This window comes from Erythrolamprus reginae, chromosome 6 (genome assembly GCF_031021105.1).
Source record: "Erythrolamprus reginae isolate rEryReg1 chromosome 6, rEryReg1.hap1, whole genome shotgun sequence".
In the NCBI taxonomy this organism is placed as follows: Eukaryota; Metazoa; Chordata; class Lepidosauria; order Squamata; family Dipsadidae; genus Erythrolamprus; species Erythrolamprus reginae.
In genome coordinates, this window is record NC_091955.1 from 16,600,972 (window position 1) to 16,624,957 (window position 23,986).

At 42.4% G+C, this 23,986-nt stretch overlaps 1 protein-coding gene across 2 annotated transcripts in view; it reads left to right on the forward strand.

Annotated features, from left to right (window-relative positions):
- The window catches only part of GRAMD4 (GRAM domain containing 4), a 162,334-nt gene that overhangs the window by 107,249 nt on the left and 31,099 nt on the right, over positions 1–23,986 (forward strand). For both annotated transcript variants that reach the window (XM_070755352.1, XM_070755353.1), the window contains 5 exons: positions 4,512–4,632; positions 14,511–14,566; positions 18,923–19,055; positions 21,397–21,422; positions 23,204–23,295. In XM_070755352.1, the coding sequence (XP_070611453.1) occupies positions 4,512–4,632; positions 14,511–14,566; positions 18,923–19,055; positions 21,397–21,422; positions 23,204–23,295 (428 nt within the window). The remainder of the gene's footprint in view (positions 1–4,511; positions 4,633–14,510; positions 14,567–18,922; positions 19,056–21,396; positions 21,423–23,203; positions 23,296–23,986) is intronic.

Below are 23,986 nucleotides of genomic sequence, written 5' to 3' on the forward strand. Positions count from 1 at the left end.
ATTTGAAACTCCGGGCAAGCAACTTTTTTTTTTTTAATATAGAAGGGTGTAAATGATGTCAAAGTTGTTTATTCACTGCTATTGTGCTTTTTAAATTTATTTATTTATTTGCTTGCTTGCTTGCTTGCTTGCTTGCTTGCTTGCTTGCTTGCTTACTTATTTATTTATTGTATTTATATGCCGCTAACTCCAAACAGACTCTGAGCGGCTAACAACAGGAATAAATACAACAGCAGTAAAAACCAGTTAAAATCTAATAATAAAAATCAGTAACAACAGTAATAATAACTTAAAAATTTAATAATATAAAATATAATATAATAATATAAAAAAGCATACATATAGTGATATCTCTACTTATGAACTTAATTCGTTCCGTGACCAGGTTGTTAAGTAGAAAAGTTTGTAAGAAGAAGCAATTTTTCCCATAGGAATCAATGTAAAAGCAAATAATGCATTCGATTGGAGAAACCACAGGGAGGGTGGAGGCCCTGTTTCCTCCCAGGAGACTCTTAGAGAGGCCCCATGGAGGCTTCTCCCTGCCTTTTCCAGCCTTGTTTCCTCCCAGGAGATTCCTAGACAGGCCCCATGGAGGCTTCTCCCCGCCTTTTCCGGCCTTGTTTCCTCCCAGGAGATTCCTAGACAGGCCCCATGGAGGCTTCTCACCACCTTTTCTGGCCTTGTTTCCTCCCAGGAGATTCCTAGAGAGGCCCCATGGAGGCTTCTCCCCGCCTTTTCCGGCCCTGTTTCCTCACAGGAGATTGCTAGAGAGGTCCCTCGGAGGCTTCTCCCCCCCCCTTTTCCAGCCCTGTTACTCCCCCAGGAGATTCCTAGAGACGCCCTTCGTTGCCTTTTCCGTTTACAGTTTCGGAGGCTTGGGTTCGTAAGTGGAAAATGGTTCTTGAGAAGAGGCAAAGAAATATTGAACACCCGGTTCTTATCTAGAAATGTTTATAAGTAGAGGCGTTCGTAGATAGAGGTACCACTGTACTAATATTACAAGGCCCCGACTGCAGGCAGTCCTCAACTTACAACAGTTCACTTAGTGACAGTTCAAAGTTACAACAACACTGAAAACATGCAAGGGGGTGTATGACCCCTTTTCAGCTTTCGATCGTTGCAACATCCCCATGGTCATGTGATTTACATTAAGATGCTTGACACCTAGTTCATATTTATGACAGTTGCTATGTCCCGGGGTCATGTGACCCCCTTTTGCGACCTTCCGACAAGCAAAGTCCAATAGGGAAGCCAGATTCACCTAACAACCTGGTTACCAATTTAAGAACTGCAGAGATTCACTGAACAAATGTGATAAGACAAGTTGTCAAATGGGCCAAAACTCAATTAACAAATTTCTCACTTAGCAACATAAATTTTGGGCTCAATTACCTGTGTCGGGGGTGGGGAATTGACTATCTCCTAAAGTATCCACCAGTGGTGGGTTGCTACCGGTACCGCACAGAGGTCCGTCCTAGTAGCGGCCTTGATATTATGCAATCTACGCGCGACGGCTTCGATATCGTCTTCGCTGGTTGATTGCACGGCACCATCTATTTTTTTTTATTTTTTCGCTTTATTTTGCTTCCTGCGCATGCACGGATGCGTGTGTGCAATTTCAGCAACTTGTTTTGCTTCCGTGCATGCGCAGAAGTGTAAATTTGCCAAAACCTCACAACTGCGCATGTGCGGAAGCAAAATTGCGCGGTGGGAACATGTGTCTGCGTGTGTGCAAATTGTCATGATGCCCATGCAGCACACAGTAGCCAGTTAAGAGCAACCCGTCCCTGGTATCTACCCATCCTAGTTGGCACACTCTGAATCCCATTCCTTAAAACAATTTTTTTATTTGATGAAGGGAGCCTCCTCGGTTGTGGCACCAATCCTGTGGAACAATGTTCATATTGCAGTAGGCCTTACAAATTGTGGCCTTACAAATTTGATGAATGCCTAAGTATTACGTGATGGTAACGTGATGTTTTCCCAGGTTTTCAAGGTGTCAGACCAGGTTTAAAAACCCCGCTATAGATTGGCACATAAACAATAGCTACTTTGACTTCTGCATTAGGTAACTGTAATCCAGCCAGCCTGCCAGCCTTTAAAACCTGAATACAGTGATTCATCTTATTGACTTTATGTGTAAGAGTGCAAGAGCTATTATTCCTATTAATGGAACTCCCAGTTACTTGCTTCATTCAAATCACACTATTTTTACCCTGTTTTAAAATCAGAAGCCACCATTAATAACACTGGTCAACACAAAAAAAAATCATCAGCAAAAGTAATAAGTCTGTTTTATGGAGTTTGATGTGCTTATTCCAAAAATATGCTTAATTTTATTCTATCACATAAAGTGTCGGATATAGAAGCATTTTTGTTATTACGTTATTTCTGATATGTAAATTACTGTTTTCTTAATGTCACCAGTATACTTCCTATACCTTATAATAATGATGCTTCTCCGTGTAAACTATACCTGCTACAGAAAAACTATATACATTTTTGAAATCAGAACAAAAAAATGATTCAGAAACAACTGCGATGATTACAAAAAAAAATTTTTTGTAGATCTGTGTAATTGGCTCTATAGTTTAACAGTACAGTGATACCTCGTCTTACAAACCCCTCGTCATACAAACTTTTCGAGATACAAACCCGGGGTTTAAGATTTTTTTGCCTCTTCTTCCAAACTATTTTCACCTTACAAACCCAAGCCGCCGCCACTGGGATGCCCCGCCTTCGGACTTCTTTTGCCAGCAAAGTGCCCGTTTTTGCACTGCTGGGATTCCCCTGAGTCTCCCCTCCATGGGAAACACCACCTCTGGACTTCCGTGGTTTTGCGATGCTGCAGGGGAATCCCAGCAGTGCAAAAACGGGCACTTCGCTGGCAATGGAAGTCCGGAGGTGGGGTTTCCCAGTGAGGGGAGCCTCAGCGAAATCGCAGCATCACAAAAACACGGAAGTCCGGAGGTGGGGTTTCCCATGGAGGGAAGCCTCAGGAGAATCCCAGCAGCGCAAAAACGTGCACTTCGGCTGGCAAAAGGGGTGAATTTTGAGCATACACGCATTAATCGCTTTTCCATTGATTCCTATGGGAAACATTGTTTCATCTTACAAATTTTTCACCTTACAAACCTCGTCCCGGAACCTATTAAGTTTATAAGACTGTACTAATTTCTCTGACCCGACACATAGTTTTCAGCAGTTACTATTAGTCTCCATATGAAAGACAAATTGTTAATATCTCTCACCCAATATTGACTATTGTGATTGGCAACAATAATACAGAATATTACATAGATCTCCTTCCTCTTCCTGTTACGTCTTCATTTATTGATTCATGCATTTCCTTAAGAGGGAAAAGATTAATCCTGTTGGAAGGAAAGCAATTAATTTAACCCTGAGTTGTGTGTTTCCTTAAGGTGACAAGAATCACTCAAAAATTGCTTCTGTTGTTAAAATGACAACCTAAGCGTAGTTTTACTCATATTGTAACTCAAGGAGCAACTTGCTGTTCTGGAATTGATGCAGTATATGGGTAGGTGATATGGATTATGCAGCAGTGCATAAAAGCAATGTTGTCTGTGTGACAAATAATAATTTTATTCTTCTGAAGGTGCTATAGATGCCTAATAATAGAGTTGTGAAGTCCGGAGTTTTGTGCTTTTCCTGAATGCAGTGTGAGAGATTATAGGGGTGGTGGTGGTAATTTGTACAAATAAAACATTAGATAAGTAATGATAAAAAGAAACAAAAGAAGACAATGGTACAGGGGCAGTAGGCACAATGGTGTGCTTATGCATGCCCCTTACAGACCTCATAGAAAGGGGGAGAGGTCAATTGTAGATACTCTAAGGTTAAAGGTTTTGGGGTTAGGAGTAGAAACCACAGAATCAGGTAGTGCATTCCAGGTGTTGATTATTCTGTTGCTGAAGTCGTATTTTTTGCAGTCAGGTTTGGAGGGGTTGACATTTAGTTTAAATCGATTTCGTGCTCGTGTGTTGTTGCGGTTGAAGGTGAAGTAGTCGTTAACAGGTAGAACATGTTGGTAGATGATTTTATGAACTCTAATTAAGTCAGAACGGAGACGACGGAGTTGTAAGTTGTCTAAGCCAAGAATTTCAAGTCCGGCGGAGTAAGATATTTTGTTGTGAGAAGGGATTATATTTTGTGATTCATTTTTAATTTAACAATTCATGTGAAGGTTGATTCTATCTCTATTAGTTGTGGAATAACAGTGGCTTGGTTCTTAGATAGGACTTTCTACGCTGGAGTATTTTTGATAATCCCAAAGGAATTTAGGACAAAATGTTGTAAGGCGTAGTGGGGAGGATTCCTGCTACGTGATTTATTTTATTAAGATATTTTGTGATTTTTTTAAAAAAGAGTTAACTATTCTATGGGAGAATTGTAAGCTGCCTGGTGTTTTGATTGTTTAGAATGGCACAAAACCTTCACAAGTAAGTCTACAGTGAAAACATAATGGATTATTTTTCTCCCCTTTTTAACAGAGGAGGAGTTAAGAAAGCTGAGAGAAGAAACCAATGCGGAAACACTTAAGCAAGAGTTGGAAAAAGAACGCTTGAGGAGGATAGAACTGGAACAAAAAGTCAATGAAATTCTAAAGACACGGTAAGGAAGAATCTGCCTCCAAGGCAAAGCGTAATTTGAGTTTTAAAAGAGAGAGAGAAAAAAATCTATTCCTGAAGGCAATGAATATGTTTGGGGGAGGGGGCGTTTGCCCAGGTTCGCCTGGTGCACCAGTTGCGGCCCTATTTGGACCGGGAGTCACTGCTCACAGTCACTCATGCCCTCATCACCTCGAGGCTCGACTACTGTAATGCTCTCTACATGGGGCTACCTTTGAAAAGTGTTCGGAAACTTCAGATCATGCATGCAGCTGCGAGAGCTATCATGGGCTTTCACAAATATGCTCATGTCACACCAACACTCCGCAGTCTGCATTGGTTGCCGATCAGTTTCCGGTCACAATTCAAAGTGTTGGTTATGACCTATAAAGCCCTTCATGGCACCGGACCAGAATATCTCCGGGACCGCCTTCTGCCGCACGAATCCCAGCGACCAGTTAGGTCCCACAGAGTTGGCCTTCTCCGGGTCCCGTCAACTAAACAATGTCGTTTGTCGGGACCCAGGGGAAGAGCCTTCTCTGTGGCGGCCCCGACCCTTTGGAACCAATTCCCCCCAGATATCAGAGTTGCCCCCACCCTCCTAGCCTTTCGTAAGCTCCTTAAAACCCACCTCTGTCGTCAGGCATGGGGGAATTGACATTTTCCCTCCCCCTAGGCTTATAAAATTTATGCATGGTATGCTAGTATGTATGATTGGTTTCTAAATTGGGGTTTTTTAAATAAATTAACTTAAATATTAGATTTGTTTACATTGTATTATTATTGCTGTGAGCCGCCCTGAGTCTGCGGAGAGGGGCGGCATACAAATCTGATTAATAAATAATAAATAAATAAATCTACCCCAGTGGTGAATTGCTGCCAGTATGGACAGATTTGCCTGTACTGGGGGCGGAAATTTGCACCTCCTTGCCGAACCAGCAGTGATAGCCGGCTGTCCACCCCCCCAAACCGGTTCTCCGGTTGCCATGGCTGGCAAAGAACCCTCTGTGCATGCACAGAGGGTCATTTCCTGATGCAAAGCACACATTTCCATCGCAATGCGAACTGGTAGGGAAGGTAAACGGAACACCCCCCTGATCTACCCTCTTATTTTTGTACGAGGGTCGCCCAGAAAGTAATGCACCACATTTTTTTTCATGAACAATTATTTAATAAATACAATGAAACTTAGACACAGGAAAGAATGATGTTTCTTATACACTCCCTGTTTTTCCACATAATTTCCATCCCGTTCTATGGCCTTCCTGCAGCGAGACACAAGGGGGCGTATGCCCTATCGCAGTGTTTCCCAACCTTTTTTGAGCCGCGGCACATTATTCACATTTTCAAAATCCTGGGGAACATTGAGCGGTTGGGGGGGGGGCCTAAAAAAAAGTTTGGACAAAAAAAATCTCTCTCTTCCTCCCTTTTGCTCTATTTCTTTCTCCCTTCCTCCATCCCTCTCTCCCTTCCTTCCTCTTTCTTTCAATCTCTCTCAATCCCTCTTTCTTCCTTCCTCCCTCTCTCTTTTGCTCTTTCTCTCTCCCTCCTTCCCTCCCTCTATGTCTTTCTTTCTCTCTCTCTTTCTCTGTCTCTCTTGCTATCTCTCTCTCTCTCTCTCTCTGTCTCTCTTTCTTTCTCTCTCTCTCTGTCTGTTGATATTTTTTGATGCCCCCGCCAGGGAAGCTCCAGCTTGGCGGAGCGCAGCCAGTGCCTCCACCCTGGAGCTCTTGCTCGCCGCCGCCATCCCCCAGCTACTGCCCAGTGCCGCTGCTACCGGCGCCCTCCCACTGCCCTCCTGCCGGGCCCCAAAGGATACTTGTCGCCGCCTTCGCCAGGGAAGCTCCAGCTGAGCGGGGCGCTGCCAGTGCTGGTGCCTCCGACCTGGAGCTCCAGCTCGCAGCCGCTGCCTCTGGCTACTGTCCACTGCCGCTGCCGCCGGCACTCTCCTACTGGGCCCCAAAGCTCATCTGCTGTGAAGAAGGAAGGTGCGAAAAAGGAGGCACGAAGAATGGAGCTCAACTTCCAGTCTTGGAAGCTGGGCTTCGCGGCACACCTGACCATGTCTCGTGGCACACAAGTGTGCTGCGGCACACTGGTTGAAAAACACTGCCCTATCGGTACCACTCCTTGTTCTGGTCACAAAGCCATTTCTGCACTACACGAATCATCTCTGTCCTCCTCAAAATGTCTTCCACGACTAACCGTACGTCTGTTGACTGCATAAACTGTACCAAACATTTTGTGAATGTTCCCAACAGTTTCTTTCTCTGCAGTGAGAAATTCAATAACGACATGCTGCTTGTAATACAGTGTTCCCTCGATTTTCACGGGTTCGAACTTCGCGAAAAGTCTATACCACGGTTTTTCAAAAATATTAATTAAAAAATATTTTGTGTTTCCCCCCCCCTAACCATGTTTTTTCCCACCTGATAACGTCATATGTCATCGCCAAACTTTCGTCCGCCTTTAATAAATATTTTTTTAATAAACTTTAATAAATAAACATGGTGAGTAATAATCTAAATGGTTGCTAAGCGAATGGGAAATTGTAATTTAGGGGTTTAAAATTTTACAGGAAGGTTTGAGATACTGTTCATATCAAAAAATAATGTATTTACTTCCGCATCTCTACTTTGCGGAAATTCGGCTTTCGCGGGCAGTCTCGGAATGCATCCCCCGCGAAAATCGAGGCAACACTGTATACATCACTTACAGACGCCATTTCGAAACACTGCTGCAGCTACACTATCTGTCTGAAGAAACGCAAAATTTACACATGCACTCCTGACAATTCAAATAACGTATATCTAAAGTTTTGCATTCGTACCATTACTGTAGGCTGAGGGGAAAAAAGTGGTGCATTGCTTTCTGGGTGACCCTTGTATGTTGCTTTGTAAGATATTTCATTTCAAAATGTGGGATATGGATGCAAGAAATTTGTCTTCTGTAACTCCCTTCCTCCCCCCCTTCTACCATGGAAATATAGAAAAGAAATACTTTTCTATACAATAGCATAAATTTTAGTGGCTTTTCTATGAGTATGCATAAGGATGGCAATAAAACAGCATCTGCTTCTGGGAGGCATTTTGCCAAGGGAACAAGTGTCTAAATGATTTGAAATGGTCTGATCACCCATTTGTCTGGTATAAATTACATTTTGTCACTTCTTGTAGCTTACAAGCTGCAAGCAAGTTTTATCACATAGCACAACTATAATTAATGCTATCAGTGCCTTGCTGACAAATTGGGGGCTGTAATTGTGTTTATATGACCACATTTCTTATGTAGTCCTCAATGGAACTAAATCTACATGAAAGGAAGTACGCACTGTGATATCTGAAGGTTTTTTCTTGGGCCCAGTGCTCTTCAACATCTTCATAAATGATTTAGATGAGGAGATGGAGGGGGAAGTCATCAAATTTGCAGATGACTTCAAGCTGGAGACAATTGCCCATACTTTAGAACAGCTTTGCTGGCTGAGGAATTCTGGGAATTGAAATCCACCAGTCTTAAAGTTTCCAAGGTTGGAGACCTCTGCTTTAGAAGATAGTGACAGTGAGTAGCACTGATAATGTTACCTAGGTTGGATAATATCTGCAAGAAATAAAGCACCTCACATTAGAGAAACATCTTTCAGCTGTGGCGAGGGGGGCGTTTGCCCAGGTTCGCCTGGTGCACGAGTTGCGGCCCTATCTGGACCGGGAGTCACTGCTCACAGTCACTCATGCCCTCATCACCTCGAGGCTCGACTACTGCAATGCTCTCTACATGGGGCTACCTTTGAAAAGTGTTCGGAAACTTCAGATCGTGCAGAATGCAGCTGCGAGAGCAATCATGGGCTTCCCAAGATATGCCCATGTTACACCAACACTCCGCAGTCTGCATTGGTTGCCCATCAGTTTCCGGCCACAATTCAAAGTGTTGGTTATGACCTATAAAGCTCTTCATGGCATCGGACCAGAATATCTCCGGGACCGCCTTCTGCCGCACGAATCCCAGCAACCGGTTAGGTCCCACAGAGTTGGCCTTCTCCGGGTCCCATCGACTAAGCAATGTCGTTTGGCGGGACCCAGGAGAAGAGCCTTCTCTGTGGCGGCCCCGACCCTCTGGAACCAGCTCCCCCCAGATATCAGAGTTGCCTCCACCCTCCTTGCCTTTTGCAAGCTCCTTAAAACCCACATCTGTCGTCAGGCATGGGGGAATTGAAATTTCCCTTCCCCTAGACTTATAGAATTTATACATGGTATGCTTGTATGTATGAGTGGTTCTTTCAATTGGGGTTTTTTAGATTATTTTTAATATTAGATTTGTTTACATTGTCTTTTCATTGTTGTTAGCCGCCCCGAGTCTTCGGAGAGGGGCGGCATACAAATAAACAAACAAACAAACAAACAAACAGAGCACTAAGAACATTTTAATCCCGAGCTACAAATATTCTCCTTTATTCACCTTATGCACTTACCTACAGGATATATTTTGGACTAGTCTTCCCTAATTAGATGCGTTCTTGGTGGGTTTGATGGAAGTCCACTTCTTCTTGTTTACCTCTACCTCTTATCAAAAGTGTGAACCTCAGAAACTTAACAAAATAGTCTTTTTAAATTAGACTGATGACTACAGAAAAGAAAGCTAAGAGGTATTCTTAGACTTGGTTAGTTGAATACTGCAAAATTATGTGCAGCTCTAATCTGTATCCTTGATTACAAAGACACACGCTCGCTAATGCTGTAAAGTGTTTTAATGATTTATTCCAAAAGAATAACCAGACACGTGCTTCCAACAAGTTTTCCTTGTTGTATGGGGAACGCATGGATTCCCTCTCTCTTCCGAAGCAATGCTACTGGCTCACTACAGGAGGAAAGGGAACGAGGATCAATTGCTAGCACTTTCCTAGCCAGCTACTGGAGAACAGCAGATAATTTTACTTGTTTTCGATAGGCATGTCAACCCTTCTAACTCAAAATTTGCCTTTAGGATTATTTAATATACTGAAATGGTTTTGGAACTGTTAACCACATTCAAATGCATTAATAGATATGGATAAAAACAGTGATGGACTGCTGCCTGTTAGGACCGGTTTGGGCAAATCAATAGTTCTGACAACTAGCTCGCCCTGCCATCCCACCCCTGCCCTATATTGTCCTATATTTCCTTCTTTCTGGCTGAGCTGCTTTCCATGCCTTCCACAGTTCTACTTACTGGCGCTGCCTTAGAAGGTAAGCAACTGAGCTTCAAATTGCTGTATTGCTGTATTTTGAACGCTGTGCGTTGGACACATGCGTGCAATCACTTAACTGGTTGTTAAACCAGTTGCAGCCCACCACTGGATAAACCCATATGTATAAATCCATAAGTATGCCCTCCAAGGTTCCTTCCAACTTGTTATTCTGTTAAATTCTGAGTACCCAATCCTGTTGTGGTTAGCTCTGGCCCAGCTCCTGCCCCAAGGACTGTGGATGTGGGGGAGACATCCACATGCTGCAGGCCTGTTTTGCCCCCGGTGGAATCTGCTGATGAAGGCTCCTCTGACCAAGAAGACATGAGTGACAGGGAGGAGGAGAGTGTGGTAGACAGCTCAGAAGGAGATCAATTATCTAGCTCCTCCTTGGATTCAGAACAAGAGTTAATGATACAGCCACGCATGCAGAGAGCGATGCATAGGCAACAACAACTGAGAGATTATTATCAAAGAAAATGAGGCCACCTGTGGTTGGGTGGGCCTGTGGTAATTAGTGAGGCTGCTATAAATAGCAGCCTGTGGGTTTGGCCATTGTGGAGGATTATCTGATCGTGGTGTTTCGTGACTGCTTTACTGACTTTGACCTTTTGTGTGCTGATTTTTCTCCGCTTTGAAACTAAACCAGAGCAAAGTGTGTTTCACTTTGTGAAAAAGACTGTGAATTGCCTTACAGCTGCAAGCTAAGTATCTCAGAACTGATAAGGGACTTGTACAAATTACCAGTTTGTTTGGAAACGAGTGCTCTTTGCTATACCAAAAGAGGGCTTGGTTTAAGTGAATTTTCATTATAAAGAACATTGTTTTGAATTTTCAAATGTGTGTGTATCTGAAATTTGTACCTGTGAATTTTTGAGAGGAACCTACCAGAGAGCCCGACAGAACACAATCCAGTGTAATAATAATAATAATAATAATAATAATAATAATAATAATAATAATATATTAGATTTGTATGCCCACCCTCTTATGGATATCTTCTGCTATTGTGAGTACATTCCAAAACATAGACTGGACGTCCTCATAGTATAAACTTAGCATTGCTTGTTGTGAAGGGGAGCAATATTAAAGAATGAGGCTCTTAAGAAGTCTAAAGTCTGAATATATGGTGTTTCAAACTCAGTGGGGCACTTTCAAGGTGCTTAGGAACATTATTGGCTAGGATTTCATGTTTACTTTTTGTACTACACATCAAGCTGTAGATTTTTTTTTAAAAAGTGTGTTAATTCTTTGACATTCAGTCCTGGATATCTCTGAGGTGGAGATGGATTTGGGAATGTAAACCTATATTTTGCTGCTGTGTAAAATTGTATGGCATGAGTTATTCATGGCTAGTTGCATGCTATTCTAATTGCAGTGTGTCAAAACACACATTAACTTGATATTGCCACCAATAACTTTATAGAAATCAGTCACAAGAAAACAAGATGTTAAAACAGCCCACAATATCGTTCTGCAAGAGATACCTTGTATAGAGTTTGGGATAATTTGATATAGAATAGATAGAATAGAGTTCTTTATTCACCAAGTGTGATTGTACACGCAAGGAATTTGTCTTTGTGCGTATGCTCTCAGCATACATAAAAGAAAAAGATACATTTGTCAAGAATCATAAGGTACAACACTTAATGATTGTCATAGGGGTCAAATAAGCAATGAAGAAACAATCAATATTAATAAAAATCTTAGGATACAAGCAACAAGTTACAGCCATACAGTCCTAAGTGGGAGGAAAAGGATGATAGGAATGATGAGAAAAAACTAGTAGAAATAGAAGTGTAGAAAGTTTGACAGTGTTGAGGGAATTATTTGTTTAGTAGAGTGATGGCGTTCCGGAAAAAACCTATTCTTGTGTCTAGTTGTCTTGGTGTGCAGTGCTCTGTAGTGACGTTTTGAGGGTAGGAGTTGAAACAGTTTATGTCCAGGATTCGAAGGGTCAGTAAATATTTTCACCGCCCTCTTTTTGACTCATGTGTGCTCAATGGAAGGCAGATTGGCAGCAATTGCTTTTTCTGCAGTTCTGATTCTCCTCTGAAGTCTGTGTCGGTCTTGTTGGGTTGCAGCACCAAACCAGACAGTTACAGAGGTGCAGATGACAGACTCAATGATTCCTCTGTAGATCAGCAACTGTATCATACTGTATATATTCTTGGCTAGGCAAGGCTGCTGTTAAGGCGCATGTGTGTGATAGCATGTATGTGCATATCCACGCCTATAATGCACTGCCCCTGTGTGGTACCCTCCACATGCACATGCACACAGGGCTCACTGAAGTCTCCAGAGCCTGTGGATGGCGAAAAATGGTTTGCAGCTGATTTTTGGCCTTCTGGAGTGGGCGGGGAAGCCTCTGTTGGCTGTGGATGGCGAAAAATGGACCCAACGGCCAAACCTCCGGTTTCAGAAATGCCATATGAGCTGACATAGGGCAACGCCTCCCGTACCCTCCGATATGGCTGTGCGTGCTACATGTGGCACCCATGCCATGATTCGCCATCACGGTCCTGAGATATTTCAGCCCATATATTTTAATATCATTAATCATTAATGCAATCGAGTATCTCTCTTGAGCGCCTTCCTGTTTAAGACCTTCACTTCTAGGCATGATTTCAACGAAGATGGTATCTCATCACAGGCATGTTGCAATCACTCAAATGTTTATTTGAAGAGGGTGGGGTAATTACTTTTTGCACGTTGCATCTCTCCAGGACAAAGAGTTGTACGCAACTGTATCATAACTTGGAAGAGTGAAATACTTTGTCAAAGTTCCAAATAATATCTGAGAAATAAATAGAAACATAGAAGATTGATGGCAGAAAAAGACCTCATGGTCCATCTAGTAAACAGGTTCCAGTTAACCTCCTTACCCACCTGCCTAAATCTTTAAGGAGTTGGGTTTCATTTTGTAAATCCAGCTTGTTCAGGGCCAATCTAATCTCAGGGACTCTGGTGCTCTGTTAATAGATTAACAGAGTTGGAAGGGACCTTCTTAGATCATCTAGTCCAAAGCCCATTTTGGGGGGCTCAGTAAGACAATATCCTTTAATTAATGGGACCTGTAGCATACATCTCCTTGCCAGACCTAATGGGATGAGGAGAGACAATGCCGCAAACATGCCAGCACTAAGCCAAAAAGGGTTTTATCTGTGACAACCAGCACTTTCAATTGCACCCAGAAGTATATTAGGAGATGCCACAGCTCGCAGAGCAGTGTTATAACGCAAGCACGTTGAGATGTGCTGCTCATGACTTTGTTCATGCAAAATTTTATTCTGTTGGAGCTTCCAGGTATTCTTCAAGAGCACCTCCATTGCAATAATCCATTCAGAAGACGATCAAGTCATTCATGATCATAAGCTTTAGCTACATCTAAGCATTTTAGTCTTTCACAATTTCATAATACACGATTAAATTTAGACAGGCAAGCTAGTGAGGTGCCTCCGTTATTATTGACATCCTTTCATCTATTATTCTTTGTTTGAACTCTGTTTTTATATTTTTTTACATTTTTAATAATTATTAACGATAACGGTGACTCCATTATTATTGACATCCTTTCATCTATTATTCTATGTTTCAACTCTGCTTTTATAGTTTTCACATTTTTAATAATTATTAACGATAATGGTTTTGGGTGGTTGTTGTTTCACTTTTGTTGTACATTGCCCAGAGTTGCTTGTTTGTGACAACTCACTGTTGTGAGCCGCTCCGAGTCTCTGGAGAGGGGCAGCATACAAATCTAATAAATTCTTCTTCCTCTTCCTCTTCTTCTTCTTCCTCCTCCTCCTCCTCTTCTTCTTCCTCCTCCTCCTCGTTATTGTTATTAGCAGGTTACGCAAATAAGATATATAAATACATTTTAAAAAATTCATTCTAGTACTTGTGATAGGTGGTAAATCTAGGGATTGTTGAAAAGAGGCAAATGCAACAGAGCATATTTATTTATTTATTATTTATTTATTTATTATTTGGATTTGTATGCCGCCCCTGTCCGAAGACTCGGAGCGGCTCACAACACGTGAAACAATCATAGTGATCCAAATAATTAAAATACTTAAAGATCTAAAAAAACCCATATACTAGCAGACACACACACAAGCATACCATGTATAAATTAAACGTGCCCAGGGAAGATGTTTAATTTCCCCATGCCTGACGGCAAAGGTGGGTCTTAAGGAGTTTACGGAAGGCAGGAAGAGTAGGGGCAGTTCTAATCTCCGGGGGGAGTTGGTTCCAAAGAGCCGGTGCCGCCACAGAGAAGGCTCTTCCCCTGGGACCCGCCAACCGACATTGTTTAGTTGACGGGACCCGGAGAAGGCCCACTCTGTGGGACCTAATCGGTCGCTGGGATTCGTGCGGCAGAAGGCGGTCTCGGAGATATTCTGGCCCGATGCCATGAAGGGCTTTAAAGGTCATAACCAACACTTTGAATTGTGACCGGAAATTGATCATATTGGCATCAATGAAGCAGCTCTCTCAAATTGGAAAGCAGCCATTGACATAAAAGCCTTACAGGTTGTCCCAGCTTGGCTGTTCGAAGCACCTGTTTCGAATCCTCCCTCTGTCCCTTTGAAATATTGATGTTTTGCTTTGCTTTGTTCAATGAATGCTTTCTAAATTGCATCTGTTTTCTTAATTCGTTTTAGAGCAGACGAATCTCCTCCATCTACTCAGCAGCCTCCCAAAGCACAGAATGGAACAGGTATTTCTGGCTCCTTACTAAAACCTTTAATGATGGCTTTACTTTAATTGTAGGAGTGTGGAAGAGCAACAAGATCAAGAATGCCCTTGCTTACCCTAGTAGTAATTGTTATTAGTTGCAAAGCCATATCCGACCCATCGCAACCCCAATGTTTCTCCAGGCCTTCCTGCCCTATATCATCCTCCAGAGTCCATTTAGGCTCATGACTCCTGATTCAGTGACTCCATCCAGCTACCTCACTCTCCGCCACTCCCTCCTTCTTTTGGCTCTTTCCCAGCATTAGGCTCTTCTCCAGTGAGTCCTTCCTTCTCATTAGGTGGCCAAAGTATTTGAGTTTCATCTTCAGGATCTGGCCTTCTAAAGAGCAGTCAGGGTGTATCTCCTCTAGGACTGACTGGTTTGATCACCTTGCAGTCCAAGAGACTCGCAGGAGTCTTCTCTAGCACCATAGTTCAAAGGCCTCAATTCTTTGGCGCTGTTCTGTCTGGGTCACTCCGGAGGCTATGACCAACCCAAAAAGATAAGCCAGACACACCGGTTGAATCCAAACACAGTTTTATAATGATAAAGAGAAAAGAAGCCAACAGAAAATGTCCTTACAGATCAGGAAAACACTGGAACTCCAAATAGATACACGAAGGCAATTGTTCATACAGGAACACAGGATTCTTAATGCCAGACGAGGCTGTTGAGCTAACAAACACACACACCTCCCACCAGTCTTCAAGGCTACTGGGCCACGAGCCAGGAACAAAAACGCTGAGAGAAAAGGCAGATAAGTCCAACTCCCCTTTGATAACACTCCACGCTGCCGAAAGGGTTTGCATGCCTTATAAACCCTTCCCTGCTAATGAGGACCACACCTCATTCAGCGCTGATAATATCTGTGCGGTTGATTTCTCCTTTGATCTCTGCGTCTCTGTCGCATACTGATGATAGCTTGTGCTTCATCATCCAGAGACTCCAAGGAATCCAGAGAATCCAAGCTACTTGCTTGAGAGAGACCTTCCCCAGGGCTCTTAGGCCTTGCATCACCTTCACTTTCGTGACTGCTGTCCAACTGCCAAGAACTCTCCTCTCCACTCTCAGCCTCCCCCGGGCATGGAGCCAGCAGAGACACAGCTGGTCTTTGCTCTGGCTCAGGCTGAACCACAACAGGCGCTTAGTCTTTCTATTAGTAATAGAGATTTATAAATTAAATATCTACCAGACTGTGCATCCCTCTACATGGGGCTACCTTTGAAAAGTGTTCGGAAACTTCAGATCGTGCAGAACGCAGCCGCGAGAGCCATCGTGGGGCTTCCAAGATTCGCCCACTTTTCTTCAACACTCCGCGGCTTGCATTGGCTGCCGATCAGTTTCCAGTCACAATTCAAAGTGTTGGTCATGACCTTTAAAGCCCTACATGGGATTGGACCAGATTACCTCCGGAACCGCCTGCTACCACACGAATCCCAGCGACCGATAAGGTCCCACAGAGTTGGCCTTCTCCAGGCCCTCTCGACTGAACAATGTCATTTGGCGGGCCCCAGGGGAAGAGCCTTCTCTGTGGCAGCCCCGGCCTTCTGGAACCAACTCCCCCCAGAGATTAGAACTGCCCCCACCCTCCCTGTCTTTCGCAAACTACTGAAGACTCACTTATGGCACCAGGCATGGGGGAGTTGAGATATTCCTTCCCCCTAGGCCATTACAAGTTATGCATGGTATGTTTGTGTGTATGGTTTTGGTTTTATAATAAGGGTTTTTAGTTGTTTTATTAATTGGATTGTTACATGCTGTTTTTATCATTGTTGTTAGCTGCCCCGAGTCTACAGAGAGGGGCGGCATACAAATCCAATAAATAAATAAATAAATATTCTGTTATATACAAACTGCAGTCTCTTCCTAAGTTGAAAATGAGTAAAAATAAAACCTGGCTTTTAGAAAAATCTAAATTTGATTAGTTAAATTTAAATTTGATTTTTTTTTTGAACAGGATAAAGAGGAACTCATCTAATCCATACCCTCAGTTCAGCATAGAAAAAAAAGTATATAAGGTGGCTCAGAGCTAGTTAAATCAACCATTGTGTCCTCTGTCCTATGGACAACTGAGTAATTGTCCAGCTTTAGTCTGTCCCTCCATCATGAGCATTTGGGGCTGGCTGAAAGGATATTCTTTGTTGGAGTAAAAAAATAATTATTCCAAGTAGAATATGGAAAAAGAGAAAAAAAATCTAGTGTAAAAGTCTATGCATTCCCGGATATAAAATATTATTGGTAATACTCATTAAAAATATATAGTGTGATGACCAAAATTGGATGCAGTATTCTAAATGTGGTCTTACTAAGGCTTTATAGAGTGGTATTGGTACTTCACTTGATCTTGATTGTATCTCTCTGTTAATGCAAATTTAGGATTGCCAGTTAATTAGATACAGTGGTACCTCTACCTACAAAAGCCTCTACTTAAGAACTTTTCTAGATAAGAACTGGGTGTTCAAGATTTTCTTGCCTCTTCTCAAGAACCATTTTCCTCTTACAAACCCGAGCCTCCAAAACTGTAACCGGAAAAGACAGCGAGAAGCCTCCGTGGGGCCTCTAGGAATCTCCTGGGAGGAAACAAAGCTGGAAAAGGCAAGGAGAAGCCTCTGTGAGGCCTCTCTAGGAATCTCCTGGGAGGAAACAGGGCCAAAAAAGGTGGTGAGAAGCCTCCCTGTGGCCTCTCTAGGAATCTCCTGGGAGGAAACAGGGCCTGAAAAGGTGGGGAGAAGCCTCCATGGGGCCTCTCTAGGAATCTCCTGGGGGAGGAGGAATAGGGCCTCCACCCTCCCTGTGGTTTCCCCAATCGCATGCATTATTTGTTTTTACATTGATTCCTATGGGAAAAATTGTTTCTTCTTACAAACATTTCTACTTAAGAACCTGGTCACGGAACAAATTAAGTTTGTAAGTAGAGGTACCGATGTACTACAGAAAATTAGCAACAGATTCTAATAAAATATTTGAGGATAGTGGAATGTGAGTTCTGTCACATCTGGAAATTATCACTTTGGCAATTGTAAAGGCTATCTCTCTGCAAAAGAAAAGCATAGAAAATGTGTACAGTGATTTATGTCAATCAAGCTTTACCAAAATCTATCTTGCAGATAGGGCCTATTCCCCAAGAATCCTACAAATAAGGCAGAACTTTCTTTGCTAAAATATATCTTGTCTGCCATGCGAAGGGTTGTTAGCTGAAGATGGGGATTGCACCGTGGCAGAGATGGTGTTCTTTGTTGCCTCAAAATAAATATATTACAAAACTAAAACCAAAATAAACAGTTTACTGTGGTTTTAATCTAACAAGTTTTCTTTTAAAATACATGAATACATGTTCTGCCGGGCTCTGATAGGAGCCTCACGAAAATTCAAGGATACAAATTTCAGACACACACATGTTTGAAAATTCAAAACAATATTCTTTATCACAAAAGTCAAAATAAACAAAGCACTCTTTTTGTATTGCAAAGAGCACTCTTCCCAAAACAACCAGGTAGTCTGTACAATTTCCCTTAAGCAGTCAGTAAGTACTTAGCCAGCAGCTGTGGAGAAACTTCACACCCCTTCTTCTTCCAATGAAAGGAGACACACACACATGCTGCTCTGCTTTGGTTTCAAAGGCGTGAAAAAGCAACAAAGTCCAGCACACAAGATTCCTGACGAAACTGCAACAGATATTCTTCCACAATGGCCAAACCCACATGCTGCTATTTATAGCAGCAGCCCTAATTACTGGAGCCCCACCCAAACAACGGTGGCCTCTCTTATTTCCTGTAATATGTTCTTACTTGGTCTCTTCTACGCATAATTCTGTGCTTGCGTGGGTCCAAAATGTCATCATCTGAAGCTATAGAAGATAAGGGAGATTGACTGCCTTGGCTGTGTGCCAAACCCTCCTCTGCTGAGTCACTCCCACCTTCTTCTTCGTCCGAGGAAACTAAACTGATCTGATTCTGTCGGCAATAACACAGGCCTGTGACATGTTGAATTTCCCCCTGCATCCACCTCCCCATTCCCTGGGGCAGGAGCTGGGCCAGAGCCAACCACAACAAATACATATACATTTTTAGAAGCGGATAAATTCATAGTTGGTTGCTTCGTGGATGAATGAATGCAATATTTCTTGAAACAATATCTATGGCACTATTCCCGGCAAACCCTTTTGTCAATGAACAAGTTTAGTTTCCTGAACGTTATAGAGCAATAGATTCTGTTAATTCTAATTATCCCACCATCTTAAGGATTTCTGGTTGTGCTTCAGAATAATTACTTCTGTAAGTAGCTTTGAACGGATTGTTTTGGAAATCACTTTAAAAATGTGATGTTTTTAATTATTAGATAAACGCAGCCACATGGTGTGTTCAAGAGTTCAGAAGTGGATTTATGATAAGTTTGGAGAATATATTGAAGACTTTAGATTTCAGCCAGAAGAAAACACAGTGGAAACCGAAGAGCCGCTCAGTGCTAGACGGTAAATTATATTGGAAGGCTATTATCTTATGTAAAGACGATATAAGTAAAAGAAGGGGTGAACCAGTAGCGGAAGTTTTGCGTAGTTCGGAGACCTGGCAGATACCACCTCTGGCTGGCCCCAGAGTGGGGTGGGAATGGAGATTTTACAATATCCTTCTTCCAGGTGTGGGGAGGGAATGGGGATTTTGCAATGTCCTTCCCCTAGAGGAGGAGTAGGCAAAGTTGGCTCTTCTATGACTTGTGAACTTCAACTCCTAGAACAGTGTTTTTCAACCAGTGTGCCGCGGCACACTAGTGTGCCGTGGAACATGGTCAGGTGTGCCGCAAGAGGGGAGAGAGAAAGAGAGAGAGAAAGAGAAAGAAAGCAAGAGAGAGAGAGAGAAAGAATGCAAGAGAGAGAGAAAGAGTGAGAGAGAGAGAAAGAAAGAGAGAAAGAAAGCAAGAGAGAGAGAAAAAGAAAGCAAGAGAGAACGGGGGAGAGAGAAAGAGAGAGAAAGAAAGCAAGAGAGAAAAAGAGAGAAAGAAAGCAAGAGAGAAAGGGAGAGAAAGAAAGCAAGAGAGAGAGTTTGTGTGTGAGAGAGAAAGAAAGCAAGAGAGGGAGAGAGAGAAAGAAAGAAAGAAAGAGAGAGAAGGAGAGGGAGAGAGAGAAATGTGAGAAAAAAGGGGAGAAAAAAAGAGAAATGAAAAAATGATTGAGGCAAAGGAAAGAGAGAGAAACAAAAGCGAGAAGTGACTCTTGATTTAAAGCATATGATAAAAAGCACCCAAAGAATAAGAGAGAAAAAACCCCCAGCCCTCACCTGTTTTTGGAAATGGTTCAAGAGTGTGTATACACACACACACACAAGGGGGGGGGCAATATGTATAATATGTACTGTCTTAGAGTGTCATTTTGGTTGGTGGTGTGCCCCAGGATTTTGTAAATGTAAAAAATGTGCCGCAGCTCAAAAAAGGTTGAAAATCACTGTCCTAGAATTCCTGAGCCAATCATGCTAACTCAGAAATTCTGGGAGTTAAAGTCCACATGTCATAGAAGAGGCAACTTTGCCTACCCCTGCCCTAGAGTGGGGTGGGAATGGACATTTTGCATTGTCCTTCCCCTAGAGCAGGGGTAGGCAAAGTTGGCTCTTCTATGACTTGTGCACTTCAACTCCTAGAATTCCTGAGCCAATCATGCTAACTCAGGAATTCTGGGAGTTGAAGTCCACATGCCATAGAAGAGGCAACTTTGCCTACCCCTGCCCTAGAGTGAGGTGGGAATGGAGATTTTGTAGTACAGTGTTCCCTCGATTTCCGCGGGGGATGCGTTCCGAGACCGCCCGCGAAACTCGAATTTCCGCGAAGTAGAGATGCGGAAGTAAATACACCATTTTTGGCTATGGACAGTATTACCAGCCTTCCCTTAACACTTTAAACCCTTAAATTACCCTTTCCAATTCCCTTAACAACCATTTACTCACCATTATTACTGGTACGCACCATTGAATAAGACACTTAGTGATCTTGATATTTATAAACATAATTATTTATTAACAATAATTTTTTTTTTGTTATTCATTTGCAAAAATTATTAGTTTGGCGATGACATATGACATCATTGAGTGGGAAAAACCATGGTATAGGAAAAAAACCACGAAGTATTTTTTAATTAATATTTTTTGAAAAACCGTGGTATAGGCTATTCGCGAAGTTCGAACCCGTGAAAATCAAGGGAACACTGTATCCTTCCCCTGAAGAGGGGTAAGAATGGACATTTTGCAGTATCCTTCCCCTGAAGAAGGATGGAATGAAGGTTTTACAGTACTTTTTCTCCTGGAGTGGGGTGGGAATGGAGATTTTACAGTATCCTTCCCCTGCCATGCCCACCAAGCTATGCTCACAGAACCGATAGTAAAAAAAATGGATTTCACCACTGAATTAAAGTCCCTTGGATCAACGTACATAGGTAACAAACAGTATAGCGCTAATTAAAGGATTCTTAATTCTTTCATAATTTGATATTGGCTTATATTCTATATTTTCTATCTCATAATTCTTAATTACTACTTTTATATTTGATTTATACTGAAATGGAATTTTAAAACTACTATTTTTTGTCAAAATGTGTTTGTTATTTGTTTATGTTTGTGTATGCAAGAGTGTGTCTTTGTGTTTCTCTAATCAGCATCAGTGTGCATTACTATTCCATACTTTTAATCTAATTCTGAACTTGCCAATCTTATCTTTAAAGACATATTCATATCATTTTAGAATCAAGTCTGTGTTAGACGTACTAATAGCAAACAGAAATGCATTAATTTTCAAAAGGGCTCCTATAAATGTTTGTTCTTTACTTTCAGGCTAACAGAAAATATGAGAAGATTGAGTAAGTATTTAACCATGTTTATATTGTTTATATATCTGTAATGGGCTGCCATACCGTACCAAATGTAGATGAGTGACATTTCAGTAGATCTTGTTCATTCTGAGTGTGAGAATGGAGATTGGCTAGATCTAGAATATACAGTGCAAACCAGTGATAGATTTTGTACATTCTGTTGCTGTCTCTTATACTAAGAGAGGCAGAGTAGTATAGTGGTTAACGATTACTAGCAGGGAAAGCCAAGTTTTAGGCTACCAAGTTTTAGACTTTGGGCTAGTATTTTGTTTCTAAATAAGTTTAGCTGATAGAGTTTTTACAAGGGGAAAATAAGGAGAGCTATGTATGCCACAGAACAAGCAAACAAATAAGATTACAGATTAACAGAGTTGGAAGGTCCAACCTCCTGCCCAAGCAGACCTTATAGCATTTCTGACAGTCTGTTCTTGAAAGCTTCCAGTGGTGAAGCTCCCAAATTAGATTTAGGATGCTTCCAATATGAGAATGATTAGGGGATAGGTTCAGATGAACATGCTCATTGTTACGAACTCCAAGAGGCAATTTTTATTGATTAAGTGGATTATAATGAGCAAAACCCTTTTATCATTTCTCTGTTTCATCAGAAGCTGCTTTGTATTAGTTTGTAGTTTAGTAACTCAAGTGATGTAAATCAGTCAATTATTCAGTTTCTAGCATCTGGACTTTGAAAACTCATAGAATGCTTTGCTTAAATACAAAGTAGGAGGTTATAAATACAAAAATCATACAAATGAATGGCTACAATTACCTGTAAAAAATATTCTGAATGTCATTGATTTGATTTTAAGCTAGCTAGCTAGCTAGCTAGCTAGCTAGATAGAAAGAAATAAATAAATACTGTAATTCTATACAGTGATACCTTGTCTTACAAACGCCTCGTCATACAAACTTTTCAAGATACAAACCCGGGGTTTAAGATTTTTTTGCCTCTTCTTACAAACTATTTTCACCTTACAAACCCACTGCCACCGCTGGGATGCCCCGCCTCCGGACTTCCGTTGCCAGCGAACCTCTTTTTTGCTGCTGGGACCCCACCTCCGGACTTCCGTGTTTTTGTGATGCTGCAGGGGAATCCCAGCAGCGCAAAAACGGGTGCTTCGCTGGCAATGGAAGTCTGGAGGTGGGGTTTTCCAGCGGGGAGAGCCTCAGTAAAATCGCAGCATCGCAAAAACACAGAGGTCCGGAGGTGGGGTTTCGAGGACTTTGGTGGTTTTGCAATGCTGCACTTTCACTGAGGCTCCCTTCGCTGGGAAACCCCACCTCCGGACTTCCGTTGCCAGCAAAGCGCTTGCTTTTGCGATGCTGGGATTCCCCTGCAGCATCACCAAAACACAGAAGTCTAGAGGTGGGGTTTCCCATGGAGGGGAGCCTCAGGGGAATCCCAGCAGCACAAAAGCGGGCGCTTCGGCTGGCAAAAGGGATGAATTTTGGGCTTGCACACATTAATCATTTTTCCATTGATTCCTATGGGAAACATTGTTTCGTCTTACAAACTTTTCACCTTAAGAACCTCGTCCCAGAACCAATTAAGTTTGTAAGACAAGGTATCACTGTATTGGCAAATTGTGATTGGATACCTAAGGAATTTGGTGCATATGCTCTCAGTGTACATAAAAGAAAAGATATATTATTTAAAAAAATTAACTATCCACTTTTAGTCTTTGTATGTTTTTCTTGTGCCATTTTCAATTGTACCTGTAAACCCCACGCCTAGGTAATTAAAATTATCTTATTTTCTGTTCTCCTAGAGAGAGGTGCCAAACCGGTTACAAATTTTGTGAAGAATCTTTCTGCCTTATCCGACTGGTTTTCTGTCTACACTTCTGCTATTGCCTTTATTGTAAGTTGCCCTTTCTTAGTTGAGCCAACCACAGTTTGATTAACAGAGAAATGTTGTAAAAAAGTGAATGACGAAAATCATGAACAGTTTTACTGATATTTGCAATTGTTCATGATTTCTTTTGAAAGTGTGGCAGTATCAGTTTGATCTGCTACATTCAGTGCATTGAAGTGATACTTAACTTATGACTTTAAATTACAGGTACAGTAGAACCCCGACTTACGAGACTAATTGGTTCCGGAAGGAGGCTCGTAAGTCGGAACGCTCGTATGACGAAACATTGTTTCCCATAGGAAACAATGTAAAGTCAATTAATCCGTGCAACAACAAAAAAAACCGCTGCCGCCGAACGCGGAAGTTAGCGTTCGGCTTCAGGAGACAGCTGCGAACCGGCGCGTGTGTTTTAAAACGTGGCAGCCGGCCTGGGGGGCTCGGGGGCTTCCCCCCGAGCCCCCCAGGCCGGCTGTGACGTTTTAAAACACGCGCGCTGCTTCGCAGCTGTCTCCTGAAGCTGAACGCGGAAGTTAGCGTTCGGCTTCAGGAGACAGCTGCGAAGCGGCGCGCGTGTTTTAAAAGGTTGCAGCCGGCCTGGGGGGCTTGCCAGCCCCCCCCCGAGCCCCCCAGGCCGGCTGCAACCTTTTAAAACACGCGGGATACGAGCGCCAAGGAGCTGTCTCCTGAAGCCGAACGC